General features: G+C 39.0%; 1 protein-coding gene across 1 annotated transcript; it reads right to left on the bottom strand.

The window, feature by feature from the left end:
• Positions 1–3308: 3308 nt before the first annotated feature.
• LOC105933058 lies at positions 3309–13192 on the bottom strand. Its single transcript, XM_012872430.3, has 5 exons — positions 12925–13192; positions 10171–10429; positions 9927–9960; positions 6000–6180; positions 3309–4183 (listed from the first exon to the last, which is right to left on the bottom strand). The coding sequence occupies exons 1-5, from the start codon at positions 12965–12967 to the stop codon at positions 3828–3830; spliced, it is 873 nt and encodes a 290-aa protein (XP_012727884.2). The 5' UTR covers positions 12968–13192; the 3' UTR covers positions 3309–3827.
• Positions 13193–17003: the final 3811 nt, after the last annotated feature.

The following is a 17003-nucleotide window of genomic DNA, read 5'->3' on the forward strand; positions in this document are numbered from 1 at the left end:
ATAATTTGTTCAAATGTTTTGTTCAGCGAATCATTAAGTTCCTGCACCTACATTTCTATTTACATTACATTAGGGAACTATTCACAGAGCTTTAACTACATTTTATGTTCTTTTGGATTTAAAATAGGCAATAAGCATTGATTTATTGGCACTAAGTATGATATTTATAGACCTATACCTGCCTATTTTGTTTCTTTACGGGTAAAACGGACTTTTTAGGCTCTCTCTCCTTGCCTTATTTTGAAGTTCTTACAACCGGAAGTTAGTCAGCTGAGCTCGGAAAAGGAAAAAAAAAAATACGTCTCTAAATACAACTTTTGGGACAAAAAATATATTTAAATCACTGCCAGCTTGGGCCGTGAACAAAGCAACACAGTAGTTCCCCTCAAGAGAGGGGACCCATCTGCGGCCAGTCACGGAGCGCTGCTGCCATATTTCAATTCCACGCAGGAAGTTTCGGACTTTTCATCTGTGACGCATTGCTCATTAGAAAAAGGCAAATTTATCTGTAAAACAACTGACTAGCATCCCCCACTGTCGTAAAACCCATGACAGATAACCTTAACCTAAACTAGAGTGATATAAGTCTGACCTAAACTTGCGGTTCCCAAAGTGGGGGGCGCGTCCCCTAGAGGGAGCATAGTGTAATTACAGGGGGCCGGCATGATTAGGGTGGGAAATGGACTGGAAAATGACCAGTTTTATTTATTAAAATAAATAATAATAATAATAAATCTATCTATCTATCTATCTATCTATCTATCTATCTATCTATCTATCTATCTATCTATCTATCTATCTATATATATATATATATATATATATATATATATATATATATATATATATATATATATATATATATATATATATTTATAAAACCCTGCTCTCTCACCCACCCATTAAACACCTGAACAAGGTGGGTGGCTCTCCATTTCTCAAGCTCTGGTTGAGGCCTGGGAGCATGAGGGTTCAATTCAATTCAGTTCAATTCAATTTTATTTATATAGCGCCAAATCATGAAACATGTCATCTAAAGGCACTTTACAAAGTCAAGTTCAATCATATTATACAGATTGGGTCAGATTATACAGATTGGTCAAAAATGTCCTATATAAGGAAACCAGTTGATTGCATCAAAGTCCCGACAAGCAGCATTCACTCCTGGAGAAGCGTAGAGCCACTGGAAGAGTCATCTGCATTGTACATGGCTTTGCTGCAATCCCTCATACTGAGCAAGCATGAAGCGACAGTGCGAAGAAAAACTCCCCATTAACGGGAAGGAAAACCTCCAGCAGAACCGGGCTCAGTATGAACGGTCATCTGCCTCGACCGACTGGGGTTACAGAAGACAGAGCAGAGACACAACAAGAGAAACAAAAAAGCACAGAAGCCCACATTGATCTAGTAATCTGTTCTACATTAGATGATAGTAGCGGGTGAGCCGTCTTCTCTGGATGATGTCACAGTTAACAGAACGCCAGACCAGGTGTACCTACTATGAAGAGAAAAGAGAGAGAACAGAAAGTTAAAAGCTGAAATGACGACACATAATGCATAATTGAAGAACAGTAGAACTCAATATAGTGAGAAAATTAGATCCTGATATCCTCCAGCAGCCTAAGCCTATAGCAGTAAAATTATAAAGGTTGCTCAGAGTAACATGAGCCACTCTAGTTATAAGCTTTGTCAAAGAGGAAAGTTTTAAGATTAGTCTTAAAAGTAGACGGGGTGTCTGCCTCACGGACCAAAACTGGGAGTTGGTCCCACAGGAGAGGAGCCTGATAGCTAAAGGATCTGCCTCCCATTCTACTTTTAGAGACTCTAGGAACCACCAGCAGACCTGCAGTCTGAGAGCGAAGTGCTCTGTTAGGAACATACGGGGTAATCAGAGCTCTGATATATGATGGAGCTTGATTATTAAGGGCTTTATACGTTAGAAGGAGAATTTTAAATTCTATTCTTGATTTAACAGGAAGCCAATGAAGGGAAGCTAAAATTGGAGAAATATGATAGAGTTCATATCTATCTATCTATCTATCTATCTATCTATCTATCTATCTATCTATATATATATATATATATATATATATATATATATATATATATATATATATATATATATATACAGATAGATAGATAGATAGATAGATAGATAGATAGATAGATAGATAGATAGATAGATAGATAGATAGATAGATAGATAGATAGATAGATAGATAGATAGATTTTTTTATTATTTTGATTGATTTAAATTAAACAAATCAGTTAGCGTAAACCAACAAATTGGAAATGGCATTTTATATGAACTAAATGTATTTACATTTTTATAGATTAAAATTACAAATAAAGGCTCACTAATGTTAATTTATTGAACAGAAAAGATTCCCATCAATCCCTTAACGAGCCAGCAAGCCCAACCAACACTAGATGGTCGCACACTATTCGGCAGAACATAAACGTAAGGTGTGCAATTCCAGCATTTTGATTGGACGATCCGAGCTTGGCTCCGTAGTATTTATGCCCCACAGCTGTCTACTGTGTTGGACATGTGCACTGCGATTTCAGATGTTCCTTATTTAAACAAACATTGGTGTCCCAGCCCCAATATCAAGGCGCCTCAAGCGGATTTAGCCTACAGAGCTTGTCAGTTTTCCGGCAGACTTAGATATATAGACACAAATGTTTATAACAGAATTTTATTGGTAAGGGAATCTGTCATTTTTACAATATGACTGTATAAAGAACGATCCTGTCCCACTGATTATTGTGAACATAGAGCTCCACAGCGACATCTGGTGGGGCCAGACCCCACTGCCCCCACATGCAGAGACGATATTTTATATCTATCTATCTATCTATCTATCTATCTATCTATCTATCTATCTATCTAGATAGATAGATACATTAATGACACATTATGTTCCAGATCAGGACGCTGTGAAGACTCCTGCTTGTACAGATGAGGTCACACTGATGGTGGTTGGTTTAATTAGCATCCCATAAGAGCAGCGAGTTTACTCAGATGCCCCATGATTGTGCTGACCCCTCAAAGACACAAAGACCCAGAGACTGATTGTAGACTCTTCACTGCCTCTCGTTATGAATTTTCCTATCATTACTGACACAAGCGTCCGACTGTGTCCGGACTCATTCATTCAGGGTCTATAAACAGCTTCCTCTTCTTATGTGCACGTCTGTGGCATCATTCCCCTCTTCTCCAATCATTGGCCTGTTGTTTGCACTGCGGCTCTAATCGGCCGCAAACAGATTAGAAACTGAACTAGACTAGAGTAAAAGGCACAGAGTCGCCGTAGTTGTAGGGTTTATTTACAGTTCTCCATCATTCAGCGATAAATCCTTGTGCCCACTGTGGGTAAAGGGTCTTCTGACCAAATCAGGTGAAAATGTAAACGGGAGTTTGTAGATCACGTCAGCACGGTAGTACGTTAACACAGTTACAAGAAAACAAGTGAGGAAAGACCACTGATAGTAACAGGTTGGAGATGAAATGTTCTCATGAAGGTGGTTTTGTACGTCTGGAGTCAAATGTCTCGCCCTGCTAATGTCAGGCCAGTTGGTGGCATTGAAAGAGTGAAACAACACACACTTTCAGTGTTCAGCAGAGTCAAGACCATTAATTATTTACCTCAGGAGCACGGGGCGCGGAGCCAGGAAGAACACCTTCATTAATTTATACATCAGATGTAAAGTTAATTAAATAATTAATTAGCAACGACCTCGTATTACACAGGAACACCGATAAAGAGATTATGCTGTGAAAACTGGCCATTTAGACAGTTTTTCCTTTTGCTTTCTGCTCGCAATCAAAAGGCAAATCCTCCGCAATCAAATGCGTCGAAGTCGGAGTCGGCTTCGAAGTCGAAGCTGTTGAAATGTTGGGGGTCGACGTCCTGGCCGCAGGCGTGGAAGGAGCCTCCCGTCGGCAGATCCGAGAAGGCCCCCGAGCCTTGGCCCATCTCCGGGGCCCCGGCGGCCAGCGAGGAGGTGGGGGAGCAGGAGCTGAGGTAGCCCAGGGCGGACGAGGCCGCCGCCCCACCCATCAGCAAACACACCGCCCTCACCGCCCGGGCATCACTGCTGTTGCCATGGCGAAGGCAATCAGAGACACGGTGGGGCGGGGCGATGGAGGCGCTCCGCAGAGGCTGCCGCGGTGCAGCAGCTGTGACAAAAAGCAAGTGAGATACATATTATAAATACTTTGTTTGTCCTGAACTAAAGGGCAGGAGAACAGGTTGATAATAGAAATAAAAAAAAATAGGTAATGAGCATGGAATTAATCTTTTTTTTTCTAAATTGGGTGACATACTCTTCTGAAAGAACAATAATTACATTAAACTGAGCAAATTGCAGGAATGTGGTACATATGCAGTTGTTACGCTCAATTGCTTATATGAATATGAAAACATAATTAAATTATTTGACCTAATTAGATGTTTCTTGACTCTTTCACCCCTCGGTAGTAGGATGTCATTGCTATTGATAATTATCACAGCTGAAGCTGGTAATCCTGGTGAACCTCGGGGTCATCAAGGTTCATCGTGCGACTGGACAATTTTCCTCTATTTGTTCCCAAAGTATCTACGTTTCCTACAGGTGTCTGCAAATTCTTCAACGTCGTATAAACCACATTTCTTAAAAAAAAAAAAAAAAGTGGGTTCTTGAACAAGAATCAACAAATCTGACCAACGCATGGACAATTTCAAGTTCAGAGGAGCTTCATGAGCGTGCTGGTCATAGACATTATAAAGAGTAGAAGCCTCATTACATGTTGGGGGCTATTCTGCGTCGCCGCCATATTGGATGGGTCTCTCCTACTCAGGGCTGGCATAGGAGCTGACAGGAGTAAACGCAGAGGGAGCAACTTTGACCGGATTTTTTGCAGTTTACGGTTACAATAAATGGGGATCACTAATGAAAGTAGATCATGTGGTGCAGATCACCATTTTGGGCTGAGATTGGTTCTGAAGATGGGTTTTTACTTGGTGTGAACAATGCAGAAATTCGACAGATGGATGATAATCTTATGCTTTTTACTTTTTTTAATCACTATATTTGACCAACTAAGGCTGAGTCATGTTGCCAAATTAACTACCCTGGAGTTACAGAGTACCATCACATGCAAAAAGCTGTGCAAAACAGTTGTGTTTGAAGTGTCTTAAGCTCCAGCCCTAGTAGCAAGCAGGGTAGTGTAAGACACTGCAATGACCTAGAAAATTTAAAGAACACTTTTCCAGGCCGTTAAAAAACTCTCTATGCATGTGTGGATGCACTGCATGCAGAAATTATTGTTGGTGTGTAGAAAAGGATCAGGATTGTACGTGTGTGTGAGAGAGAAATAAATTATTTCAATAAAATAAATTACACTATTTATTTACATGTTTAATAATATGCCATAACATTGTTAGACAGCATAAATCTCGTCCTGCAGCCGCACCAACTGACCTCCTCCTTAAACAATGTCAACATCAACACACATTTTTTGCACACTCTTAACTATCAGGAATGTTTCATTGCACAGTTCTGTATATTGAGGTTTAAGAAAATTGCACAGTTTCATATTTAAATAGTACTGATCTTCCTAGCAGACCCTAAAGACTGTTTTTTTTACACCTTTCAATATGTATATATATATATGTGTGTGTGTATATATATATATATATATATATATATATATATGCATTTCAATTTTTGATTCTTTGCTTTGCTTACTCTTTCAGAGTACCATCATCATCTCTGGTTAAAGAAGAAAATCTGAAAAGTGCGGATGCTAACAGCTAAGGTAGAGTTTTTACGCCGCATGCCCTTCCTGATGCAACCAGGATTCAAACACTGACTTATCCTGTTACCACAGAGGGACCCTGAACTCATCACAGGATGACATTATAACACATGACATGAATCAATGCCACAGTGTGAGTTTGGACGGATAAAAGCTAAGATGAACTGTGGTTACTGGAGTCGAGCTGATAGCTGACCTTGCCTTCTGTCTCTCAATGAGCCGCCCCTCTCAGGGACCCAGGACAGAGGGGGCGTCGCACCAGCAACCCTGGGTGAGCCGGGGTCTTTATCACTGGATGAGTCGGGCAGAGGCTCTCTATCTGTGATGCAGGGACTGAAGCTTTGTTGTCTCTGAAGGATCAGGGGTGACATCATACCCTAGGAAACAAAAGTTAATAAAGGCTACTGTACGCTCTAAAAGATGCTGCTCCATGTTTACATTTTACAAGAAAAATGATTTCACCTCACTCAGGATAAAGCAAACTAGTTTATAGTTTATGGTTGACCTCCTGAAGCGCACAATCGCAAAGTACAGTTCACGTTTAAATCTAATAATATTTAAATACATTATGATCTTTAACACTTAAAGACAATAACATATAACACCATCAGGTTTAGATGGTATATTAGTTCCTGCCCAGCCCTTATGTAGTGGACAGTGAGCTATTTAAAATAAATTGCATGAATAATTTAAATTTGTAGACTGTTTAAAGTAAATTATTCAAAGTGAATTTTCTAAATTAAGAATGTCGCAGATTGTTTATGGATGTTTGTCTGTTTTGATTAAAATTGTTGGTGGTTTATATTTTGTTTTGTTTAAAGGTATTTGCACTTTGTAATGTTATTTTTTTATGTACCTCACGGGCTGCCGTAGCTAATAAGGGCATGCCCTATAAAAGCTGGTAGAATCATTGTACCAATGAAAGACTTGAACTGTCAAGATGTTTGGCACAAAGAAATCAACACTTAGTGTTCCCCAGTGAAAGCAGCGAGGTACGTTTTGTTTTATGGTTTGTATTGTAAGTTTATGTCTTGTATTCTAATATTTGTATATGTTTTAGTTTTCACGGTGACTGAAGTAACTGTGGTGACTGTGATGATCATGATGGATCTTCATCAAAGAAAATAAAAAGCTAAATTGTCCTCGTCGAGACTGGCCGAGTAATTCAAGTGCTGTGGAGCTGCTACACCTTATATCAATAGTTTTTCTCTGCTTGTGATCACGTTCAGTAAATCACACATCAACTAAAATGCTAGAAACATTCATCCTTGATTATTATTATTATTATTTTTTTTTTTTTTTTTTTTGCTGTTTCTGATAACAGAAACAATGAAACTGTCCTTCAAAAAAAAAAAAAAAACATTTGATGCAGTGGCGCCACCAGGGGTGGCCAGGGGTCGCTATGTTAACTGTATTGTTATTGGTCTATGCACCTTAGATCAAGAACATTAAAAATAAAAAGAAAACATTAAAAACCAAAAGATATTAGTAGGCGTTTACGACAAAAGTCTTTGTGATAGTTGTCTACAGGCAGCTTTAATACAACAGTAGAATAAAATCATGGAATTATGGCTTTTATTTTCAATGCCCCCTCAAGGGTTTAAGTGGCTCCATCTGGCCACCCTTATGAAACACTTCTGGACGCGCCACTGATTTGATGCTGGTTGCTTTTTAAGCTCATCCTCCATCCCTTTCACACATGACATTATCTTACAGAACCTCCATTTATGCACATTAAGACAAAGTTTGTGCAGTGATACTGGCTGCATCTATGTGCCAAAGGACTTCTTTGAGAAATAGCTGGACGGGTCCAATTTCTCAGGTGTCTTCTTTTGGCTGCTGCGCCTCTTGTCTGTTGTAGACCGTGAGCTTCATTTGTTACTTCAGGGCTGGACTGTTGTTATTCTTTACTATCAGGAAGTTCACAAAGTGCAGCTCTTCACTCCTAGTTACTAACGCACACTGGAAACCACGTCTTTAGCGGCCCTCATCCTGACCAGTGGGTGTCACCACCGAGAAAAAAAACATCTCAAAACAAACCCAAATGATTCTCAGAGGAATTTAGCAGAACATAAAAAATGTATTCCAAAATGTAACCATAGTTTTAACCCATTCACTTGACTTTTCAAGCAGTCTTGGATGTTCTTTTAAGGCAGTAACTGATCTTATAATTTTGAAATATTCACTAAAAAATGAAGCTCTAGACTACATTGAGGAAAAAATGGTAAAAACAGAATAATGAGTCTTTGCATTAGCTTTAAATGTCAGAGATAGAGATTACACTCATTTTACTAAGAACCTGAACAACGTTCAATATGGAAGTTAAAAAAAAACTAAGATTTACTCAATTCATGACTGACACAGCTAACTTGTCAGCATTTAATGACAATATTATAATAAAAATACTCAGCCTATAATTATGGTTGTACTGTGCTGTGTGTTTTTTAATGATTTAACGGCATCCAAACAGTCTAAACCGCAAACAATTTGTTTATTTCTGCAATGTTTCTTCCTGAGTGTGACTTCTATGCTGGGTCTTAAACTGAGGGCCGGTTTGGGACCTCGTGGGAAAACCCAGTCGACTTTTTCAACTTTGGAGCGGTCCATTCTGAATAAAAGTAGAAGGCACTAAAACAGGCGTGTTCAAAGGGCCATTTGTGGCCCTTGTACTTATTTTGAGTGCCCCCCCCCCCCCCAAATACATTTTAAGTAATGTTTGATCCACAAGTACAGGTGGCTGAATGCAGATGGAAACTTTTTTTTTTAATCAGGGCAAAAATTATTACAAAAGGGTTACTTTGAAAATATGATGCGTAGTAGAAGGCATTAATCTTTTAATAACCACACATTGTCTTTAATTACATAATAAAAAATTAGCCATGACATTTTATTACGCAAATGCAGACTTTGGTGCATTAAAATAGGCTTTAAATTAGTTTATTAAAATTGGCTAAGTGTTTTCAAATAACTGACCCAAATCCAAAAAGAGTTCAGTTTATTATTAATAATAATATGTATTCATTATGAATGAGTCAAATTAAATAATTAAAAAGTATTTAGCAAACTGGATGACCAACCTTTAATACGACACATAAAAAAAAAATTTTTACCTGTGGATCTACAATGATTTACACAGTCATTTCCTAAAGAAAACCTGATTAATTTGTTTTTTTAAAATTATCATATTTGTGCGAGCAAGTAAAAGATTAAAATCGTCACTTTTTGGCCCCTCGAGTTCCTCTGACATGACAATTTCGGCCCACCTGCCAAAACGTTTGGACACCCCTGCACTAAAAGATGCGGGTGCGCCAGATAATGGGAAGTTAATTTTAATCTGTCACCTGCCTCAGCATAAGATCTCTTTTTTGTTTGTTTGAGCTGAGAGTGAAAAATGAACCCTTTCTAACACCACGTCACCTCTTTTAGCTCTGCTCTGTGTGCCTAAAAAAAAGGAAGATTAACCGGACATAAATCCAGGATTCTTACTTTATGTAACCAAAACTGTGCAACTATAAGGAAGGAAGGTTGCACGCAGGGGCGGTTCTAGACAGGGGCCAACAGGGGCCCATGCCCCTGTAGAAATGGCCCTGGCCCCTGTTATGGCCCCTGTACTAAAAGCATGATGTTAAATAAACTTCTCATAATTATTTGCAATTGCAAAGAAACCATAACTGATTGGTCACTTTGACCAATATTATTTTTTACCTATACAGCTTTACTCTAAAAAGAATTTAAAACTTAAGATGTTTCACGTTTAGCTTTAGCCGTATTGAGCAGGGGGCAAAGTTTTCAACTGCTAGATCAGGGGTCTGAAACCTGCAGTTCCAGTGCCACAAGTGGCTCACTTAATATTATTATACAGTTAAATATTGCCATTTTATTGTTTTTAAATTTTTTTTTGTTCTGTGCCCCTGTGAAAAAACACTGGCCCCACCTTGGCCCCCCTGGTAAATTTGGTCTAGAACCGCCCCTGGTTGCACGTTATGAAAAGCTGTTTACAGGATGTTCACATTTTCTGATTGTTAAAGGCACCAATGTTGTTACTGGCAGTTCAAAGTTGCCCTAAGACATCAGGTTTAATGAGGCAAGAGGATAAATTTAAAGAACAAAACAAATGACTGACCTCTCTCACTTTCCTGATCAGCTTCAGCCAAAGACTGTGAAAGGTAAAGAAGGGATGTTATTATCTTTGACACAGATCCAGGCTGATAACAACTACAGCGGGGAAACTGTTTCAGCCTGACAAACATGTGCAGTAAACAGTGTGATAGTCAGTGGGGCAAAGGAGAAAAGGCCCACAGCACGGGTCTGTGGACAGGCCTGATAAGGTGTGATAGTGAGGGGGACAAAGAACGTCTGACATCCACCTGCAGTCGTCAGGGCTGTCGGACAGAAGCAGCAGGAACTTGTTCTGTGGCAGGATGAGGGCAAAGCAGCAATCCCTCCGGCCCCCTGGGGGCAACCTGGGCAGGTCGAGGATTTCTCGTCCCTCAGCAATCGACTCACAGTTGGTTTGTAGCGCCACCACCTGGTCTGGGGGGGACTCTGCATCCCGGCACACCAGCAGGCTTCCCTCCCCAGTAAGAACGAGGTATTTCTCCTTCCACTGCTTGAACATGAAGCCCCCTGCAGGAGGAAAGATGGGACATAGAGAAGTCAGCTTTACCTGTTAACGTGTGAATTTTTGACATACTTTTCATTCCGTTTTCATTTTTGAATGAAAATGGAAAACATTTCGTATTCAGCACAAAGGGGAGGTCCAGCTGTGTGTTTTTTTTTTTTTTTAAGACTGTTGACCTTTATTCATGTAAAAAACTGAAGAAAAAAAGATTTTATGATGGTTCAAACACACTTTACAATTTCATGATGCAGCTTTATCAGAAATGTTTTACCACGCTGCTTTACTTCACTAAGATTTATTGAAATGTCTTTCTGAGCTGCATCTCTTAAGGTCCTACCGCTTCATTTCACTCAGGCTCAGATCTGGACCATAATTGCAACGCCTGGATTTTTGTCTTCAGCCATTCTGTTGTACATTTGCTGCTGTGGTTGAGATCATTATGCTGCTGGTGCCCTGCTTGGGTGAAGCTTCAGTGCAAAAAATAAATAAAATAAAAAATTACCTTGCATTTAACTCTGTAATACTCTGTTATCCAGAGGAGATCATCATCAAATCAAGAACCTTAACATGCTCAGCCCATTTGGTAGCAAAAAAAAAAATCCCAAATTATCACTTTTCCAACACTGTGCTCATAGATGTATGTGAGGTTTCTGGTATGATGCTTGATTTTCTTGAAACATGGAGCTTTCCCATTGCAACCATCATTAATCCATTTGTCCAAAGGGCTGCTCCTCAAACCCTGTGGATCATTAGGTTTCATCTTGGCAAACCTAAGTCATGCTGCCATGCACACTCTTATCTTGGGATAAAGCCACAGGGCCCAGCTGTCTAGTATTTTACACTTGTAATTATTTTCTATTTGTACAATGATGGGCTCATAAATAATATGAAAAACAGTCTCCTAACCCTGCCCTTTTACTGCTTCTAGATCAGGGGAGTCAAACTCGTTTCTATATGGGGCCATTTTGGCATCATGAAGTCACTAAAAGGGCCGGTTGCACCTGTATAGATGATACTTTTGATTTAATTTCATTTCAGTTTACATAGAAATATAAAAGTAGCACCTTAGGCTCTGTTTATACAGTTTATCTGCAAAGAAAGTTGATATTGGGGTGAGTTACACTGTAAACTCATCATTCTGCATCACTTTTTCTCTTTTTGGACATTTCTGGGTTGTTTTAATGTGTTGTGGGAAAACTGACATCTAGTGGCAGGATGCTGTTACTACACAGTTAAAAAAAATCAACATTCTCCACAGGAGGCTCAGTTTTAGCCACTTTATACACTTTAAAAGGATATAAGCCTCCACTTTATGACATGATGTGTCTTTTTTGGCTCTTGAGGGCCGGATAAATTGCCTTGACGGGCCAGATTCGGCCCGCGGGCCTTGAGTTTGACACGTGCGTGCTAAAGGTTGAAGAGCAACATATCAGTTAATTAAAGCCGTTGATTAATTGATTGGCAGAGGAGAAAAAAGGAGCTTTGGCAGTTTTCCAATCTGGAAAGTGCCAAGAAGGTGAGGCGTCGGCAATAGGCCTTGAGAATTAAGGGTGTCCTCCTCCCGTGGCCCTGTTAACAGCCAAGGAAAGTTTTTAATGACTATTGCTAATATAGTTTCCCTATTTACATTACTGAGAGGATACTGGCTTAGAACAACAAATACAATGTGCTTTAATGACATTTTAAAATGCTAAAATGAAAAATACCTCTCAGTAAAGAACCTGTAATTTAAAAAATTCTCAAGAATAATTCAGGAAAAAAAAAACGCTTTTTGGTGAGTAATGGGACCCATCTTAGCCCTCATAGCAGAGCTCTTAAAGTAACAAATAGCTTTTTATTGTATTGCATTCACGCACTCAGAAGAACAACTAATCCAACAGCTGATGGAGCATTAATCCTTTATGAAACCCCGATCCAGTGAGGAAGATGAGCTGTAAACAGCAATCCACCGTGATTCAACTAACAAATAATATCGGAGAGGACAGAAAACAGATGTCAAGCATGAAATCACGGCTTGGCTTTAACATCCAAACCCCTCGTCCTTCTGTACAAACACATCTGGGAATAATTCTCTGAGTAATAAGCCTCGATTGAAGTGCTGATCTGAGAAATTTTCCCACGAGCCATCTGTGCAGAATCAGCCTGGGATTGGAGAATCATGACCACAGTTTTTGCCTCTTTGTGCAGTAAATTCTGGCTTTAATATGCAAGACAAGTCCAAGATCAGATTCTTCTAATGAATTTCAGAGTTTTTAAGAATCAGATAAAGGTCACCAGCATTTTTACCGAATGCAAACAGAAACAACGGCGTTAATGTGGAAAAAATGCTGTTTTATTTGGTAAGCAGTCAGCAATTAAGCCAAAAACAGCGATCTATATTTAGATAAGCTAGTGGCCTCGTATAGGAGGTCCAAGCACAATGTTAAATCCAAAAAAGACAACGATTTTACGTCTAAAGACCCTGTATTTCTGTTAAAAGAAAGATTAGGTGGACGCCTACCGTATTTTCTGAGGAATCCTCGATGAACACCTGCTGTGCTCATGTTTGCCGGTCAGAACTGCGTCAGGGACTGAAGCTGATGCTGGAAAATAGGCTAAGAGAGGGAGAGTCAGGCAATAATCCCTACTATTTGGGCCTTCCCCCACTTAAACCCAGGCCGCCTCTGCACACATAAACATCATCCGAGCACAACAGGCCCCGATAATCATAGCAGCGCTGCATAAATCCCACCAGAATGTTCTCATGGGTTTAAACTGCGTCATGCTGCTCCACTTACAGTGAAGCATACACCAATTTAAGGCTTTATCTTCACACTTCCACACAACATACAGCGTGTTAACCTGTCCTCTGTCACACATCTGTGCCCTGAAATGGCCTCAGGACCGGGGTTTGGATCTCCTCCTGCTGGAGCGGATTAAAACTGAGAGATTATTATTCCTGCGCAGCTGGAAACTTTGGATGGTTCTCAACCAGCGACGCCACGACCCTTCAAGATATTGACTGTTTTTTCAGTGTTGGATTAAAAATGATACTTTGCGTTGCATTGTGTAGTTAAATGATGTTAAAACGGCATTACATAAGAGGATGAGTCTCAGCGAGAAGCATCCATGTGCCAATGAAATAGGTTCTAACGTTTTCACCTAAACGGGCCTGAAGATGAGTTTGTTCTAGAAGAGAAACTGTTCCTCAGCCTGGAAGGTGGTGCTGATTCTGAATCTTTTAGGTGAAGAGGTGCAGCTGCTGGTCATTCTTTGGAATGATTTAATCCAGGGGTGTCAAACATACGGCCCGAACAATTTAGTCCGGCCCTGTGGCTAAATGCATTATCATTATAAAAAAAAAAAAAAAAAAAATTTTTTCCAGTGTCCTGTCTGGCAATGTGGCAAAAAGGTGCCACAAAGAGCTCATCAGATTTGACTTTCACAAGTGGACAAGATAAAAGGAAGAGAATGATAAAACAATTATTGAAAAAAACATGTACTTTGTTTAATTGAAAATATGCAGTTCCTATATTGTCCACGAGGGGCGCTGTGTTTTAATTAGCAGATTAAGCTTCAGGTGTGGAAAAATTCAAATCATTTCTTAATTTTTATCTGTTTGATGTATTTTGTCATGCAGGACAGTGTTTTTAAGTTCCAAAAAATTTGAATAAATGTTTTTCAACATTGTATAATCACTGTGATCAGTTCTTATGCATAATGCACAAGTAAATGTTTAACTGAGTAAAAGTATTGTTGAAATTGCACATACTTTTCTTAAAAACGCTGAGGTTATTCATAATATATTGTGTAAAAGTGAAATTAACTTAATATAAAAATCAACAACAAGTCCACATTTATTAGTTCTATTTAATCTTGCAGTGAGTTTACTCGTGTGGCCCTCTGGAGATCAGATTAAGCTGCATGCGGCCCCTAGACCAAAATGAGTTTGACACCCCTGATTTAATCGCTTCTTCCTGTCTGCTTTGAAGCAGTTTCCTTACCAGACAGTCATGGATAAAAAAGCACAAAATATATCTTCCCAGACGGAGCGACATGCAGAATAAATAGCATGCTGACAATAAAATATTCTCATTGGACTTATCAACTCATTCATTTATTTTTACAGCATCTAAAATTCAACGTATTTAATCAGTAATCTTTTGTGTGAAGTGTGTAGTTGGAAAGTGGAAGGAAATGTGTGCATTCTTTTAAATAAAATCCAGAAAGCGTTTCAAGTCCCTTTTATTCTGATACCCCTGAGTAAAAGTGTAATCCTGGGTGCAGGATCCCCGTGGTGAAACATGGTGGTGGCAGCATGGTGCTGTGGGGATGTTTTTTTTTCCCGAAGCTTGATTAAATGAAGCACAATCCTGGAAGACAACTAGGGTTTGAGAAAGACTGGAAACTGGCATCAAAGTCACCACAGAGATGTTAAACTAGACTTACAGCGGCAATTGTAGCAAAAGTGTTGAGTCAGGGCGGCTGAGTATAAATTTAAAATACAGGTTTTTTTTGTTAGTATGTGAATAATTTTTAATATTATAATTTTTCATCCACTTCACAGTTTTATTTGATACCGACTATCAGAGGAAATTTCAATGACTGAAGTGAAAAAAGCTCAAAACAGTTAGGGATAGCTTTGCAAAGCACAGTAAACTTCCCCAAAGTCGCCTGTTTAGATGGTTGACAGTTTCAGGTTCTGTCGTGCATTATTCCAAGAGACAGGGGCTATCTATCTATCTATCTATCTATCTATCTATCTATCTATCTATCTATCTATCTATCTATCTATCTATCTATCTATCTATCTATCTATCTATCTATCTATCTATCTATCTATCTATCTATCTATCTATCTATCTATCTATCTATCTATCCATAATATATATCATGTTGTGTGTGTATATTTTATATATATATATATATATATATATATATATATATATATATATATATATATATATATATATATATATATATATATATATATATATATATATATATGACGCATTGCAAGAGAGAGCGACAGAGAGAGATCTGGAGTATTTAGGCATTAGCATTAGAAACATACAGATTAGAAAGTAGCCAGAGATTTATATATAAAAAAAACAACCACTGTGATTTTCGCATGCAAGGCAAGGCAAATTTATCAGCATAGCACATTTCAATACAAGGATGACGCAAAGTGCTTTACGTCATTAAAATATAGGAAAATAAACATAGAATAAAACAAGTTGGAGTAAAATGTATAAACATCGAAACAAAATAAAACATGGGAAAATGGAAACTAAAAGCAAATAATAATGATTTTAAAAACATTTGGACTACAATGATGTTTCAGTAAAACAGTCAAAGGCAATCCTAAACAAATATGTTTTAGGAACTCAGGCTTTCTGCACTTTTACAGTTTTCTGGGAGTTTGTTCCAGATCAGTGGAGCATAGGAACTAAATGCTGCTTCTCCATGTCTGGTTCTGGTTCTGGTTCTGGTTCTGCAGAGCAGGCTGGAGCCAGAAGACCTGAGCCAGTAATGAAACAAGCAAAATGGAACAAAACTGCAGTTCACGCGCATTCATAAAGAGCACAATTCCTTTAACGCACACATGCTGCAGAAACAAACAGTTTTCTCACCTGAAGTGAGAAACAAAGTTTACTTCTAACAGTAAAACCTAATTTCAGTTTCGACCTAGAGACGAGTTCTGTTGTTTGACAATTAAATGACAAATCCTGGTCAGTGACAACTCCTACAACCCTATCTTTTTGGAAAAAAAATAAATGTTATCTTGTAGTATTGGTAATGAATACATCCAACACCAACTGCTTACAGTGAAGCGTACACTGATTTAATCAGCTCTAAACAGCTCAAACAAATATTGTTACTCAGCCGTGTGTTTTTCTCTGAATGTGTGCAGAGCTGAAGACGCGGCAGGAATCAAGTCAGTCAGACAGTAAAACAAGTAAACATGAAAGAATAAATCCAACAAAATGCCTTAATTAATAATTTAACCAAGCAACCATAACCCAACAGCTTTTTATAATGATTATGGAAATACTAATAAACAATCATCTCTTTTTATAATAAGTCCTTGTGTTCACCAGCCACTGTCTCACTTGCAGTTTTGGAGCCTGGCCAGCAGGGGGCGGAAGAGCCCTCGGATTCACGTGGTCACCTGACTGCACTGTTTACCTTTAAACCACTGAAAGGTGTCTCTGATTTGCCCTTAAAGCCACTGGAACCTCAGCCCTGACAGGGACAGGCTTTTAAATCTACAGTTCTCAGCTGAAGGGCTGCTGTTTCCACCCGTTTCCTTTATTGTTAAATTGTTGTTTTAAATTAACACGTTTATCTGAATAGTTAGTTTGCAGCCAGTTGTACTGGATTCATGGTGTTGGGCCGAAACACTGAATCCTGAGTCGATGCCCATCCCCCTCAAAAACCCAAACATCCACTTCTTCCCTGCAGGCTCATCCAGCTTCAAAGTTTGTGTTTCTGAGTAGGGCTCCCCTCTTTTCTGTACGGGAGCCCCTCCGTGACCCTCTTCCCTCCCTCCCCGCCTCTGTCTCCTATCTGAGACCACTGCTCAGGCTCCTAATGAAA

Source organism: Fundulus heteroclitus, chromosome 18 (assembly GCF_011125445.2).
Source record: "Fundulus heteroclitus isolate FHET01 chromosome 18, MU-UCD_Fhet_4.1, whole genome shotgun sequence".
NCBI lineage: Eukaryota > Metazoa > Chordata > Actinopteri > Cyprinodontiformes > Fundulidae > Fundulus > Fundulus heteroclitus.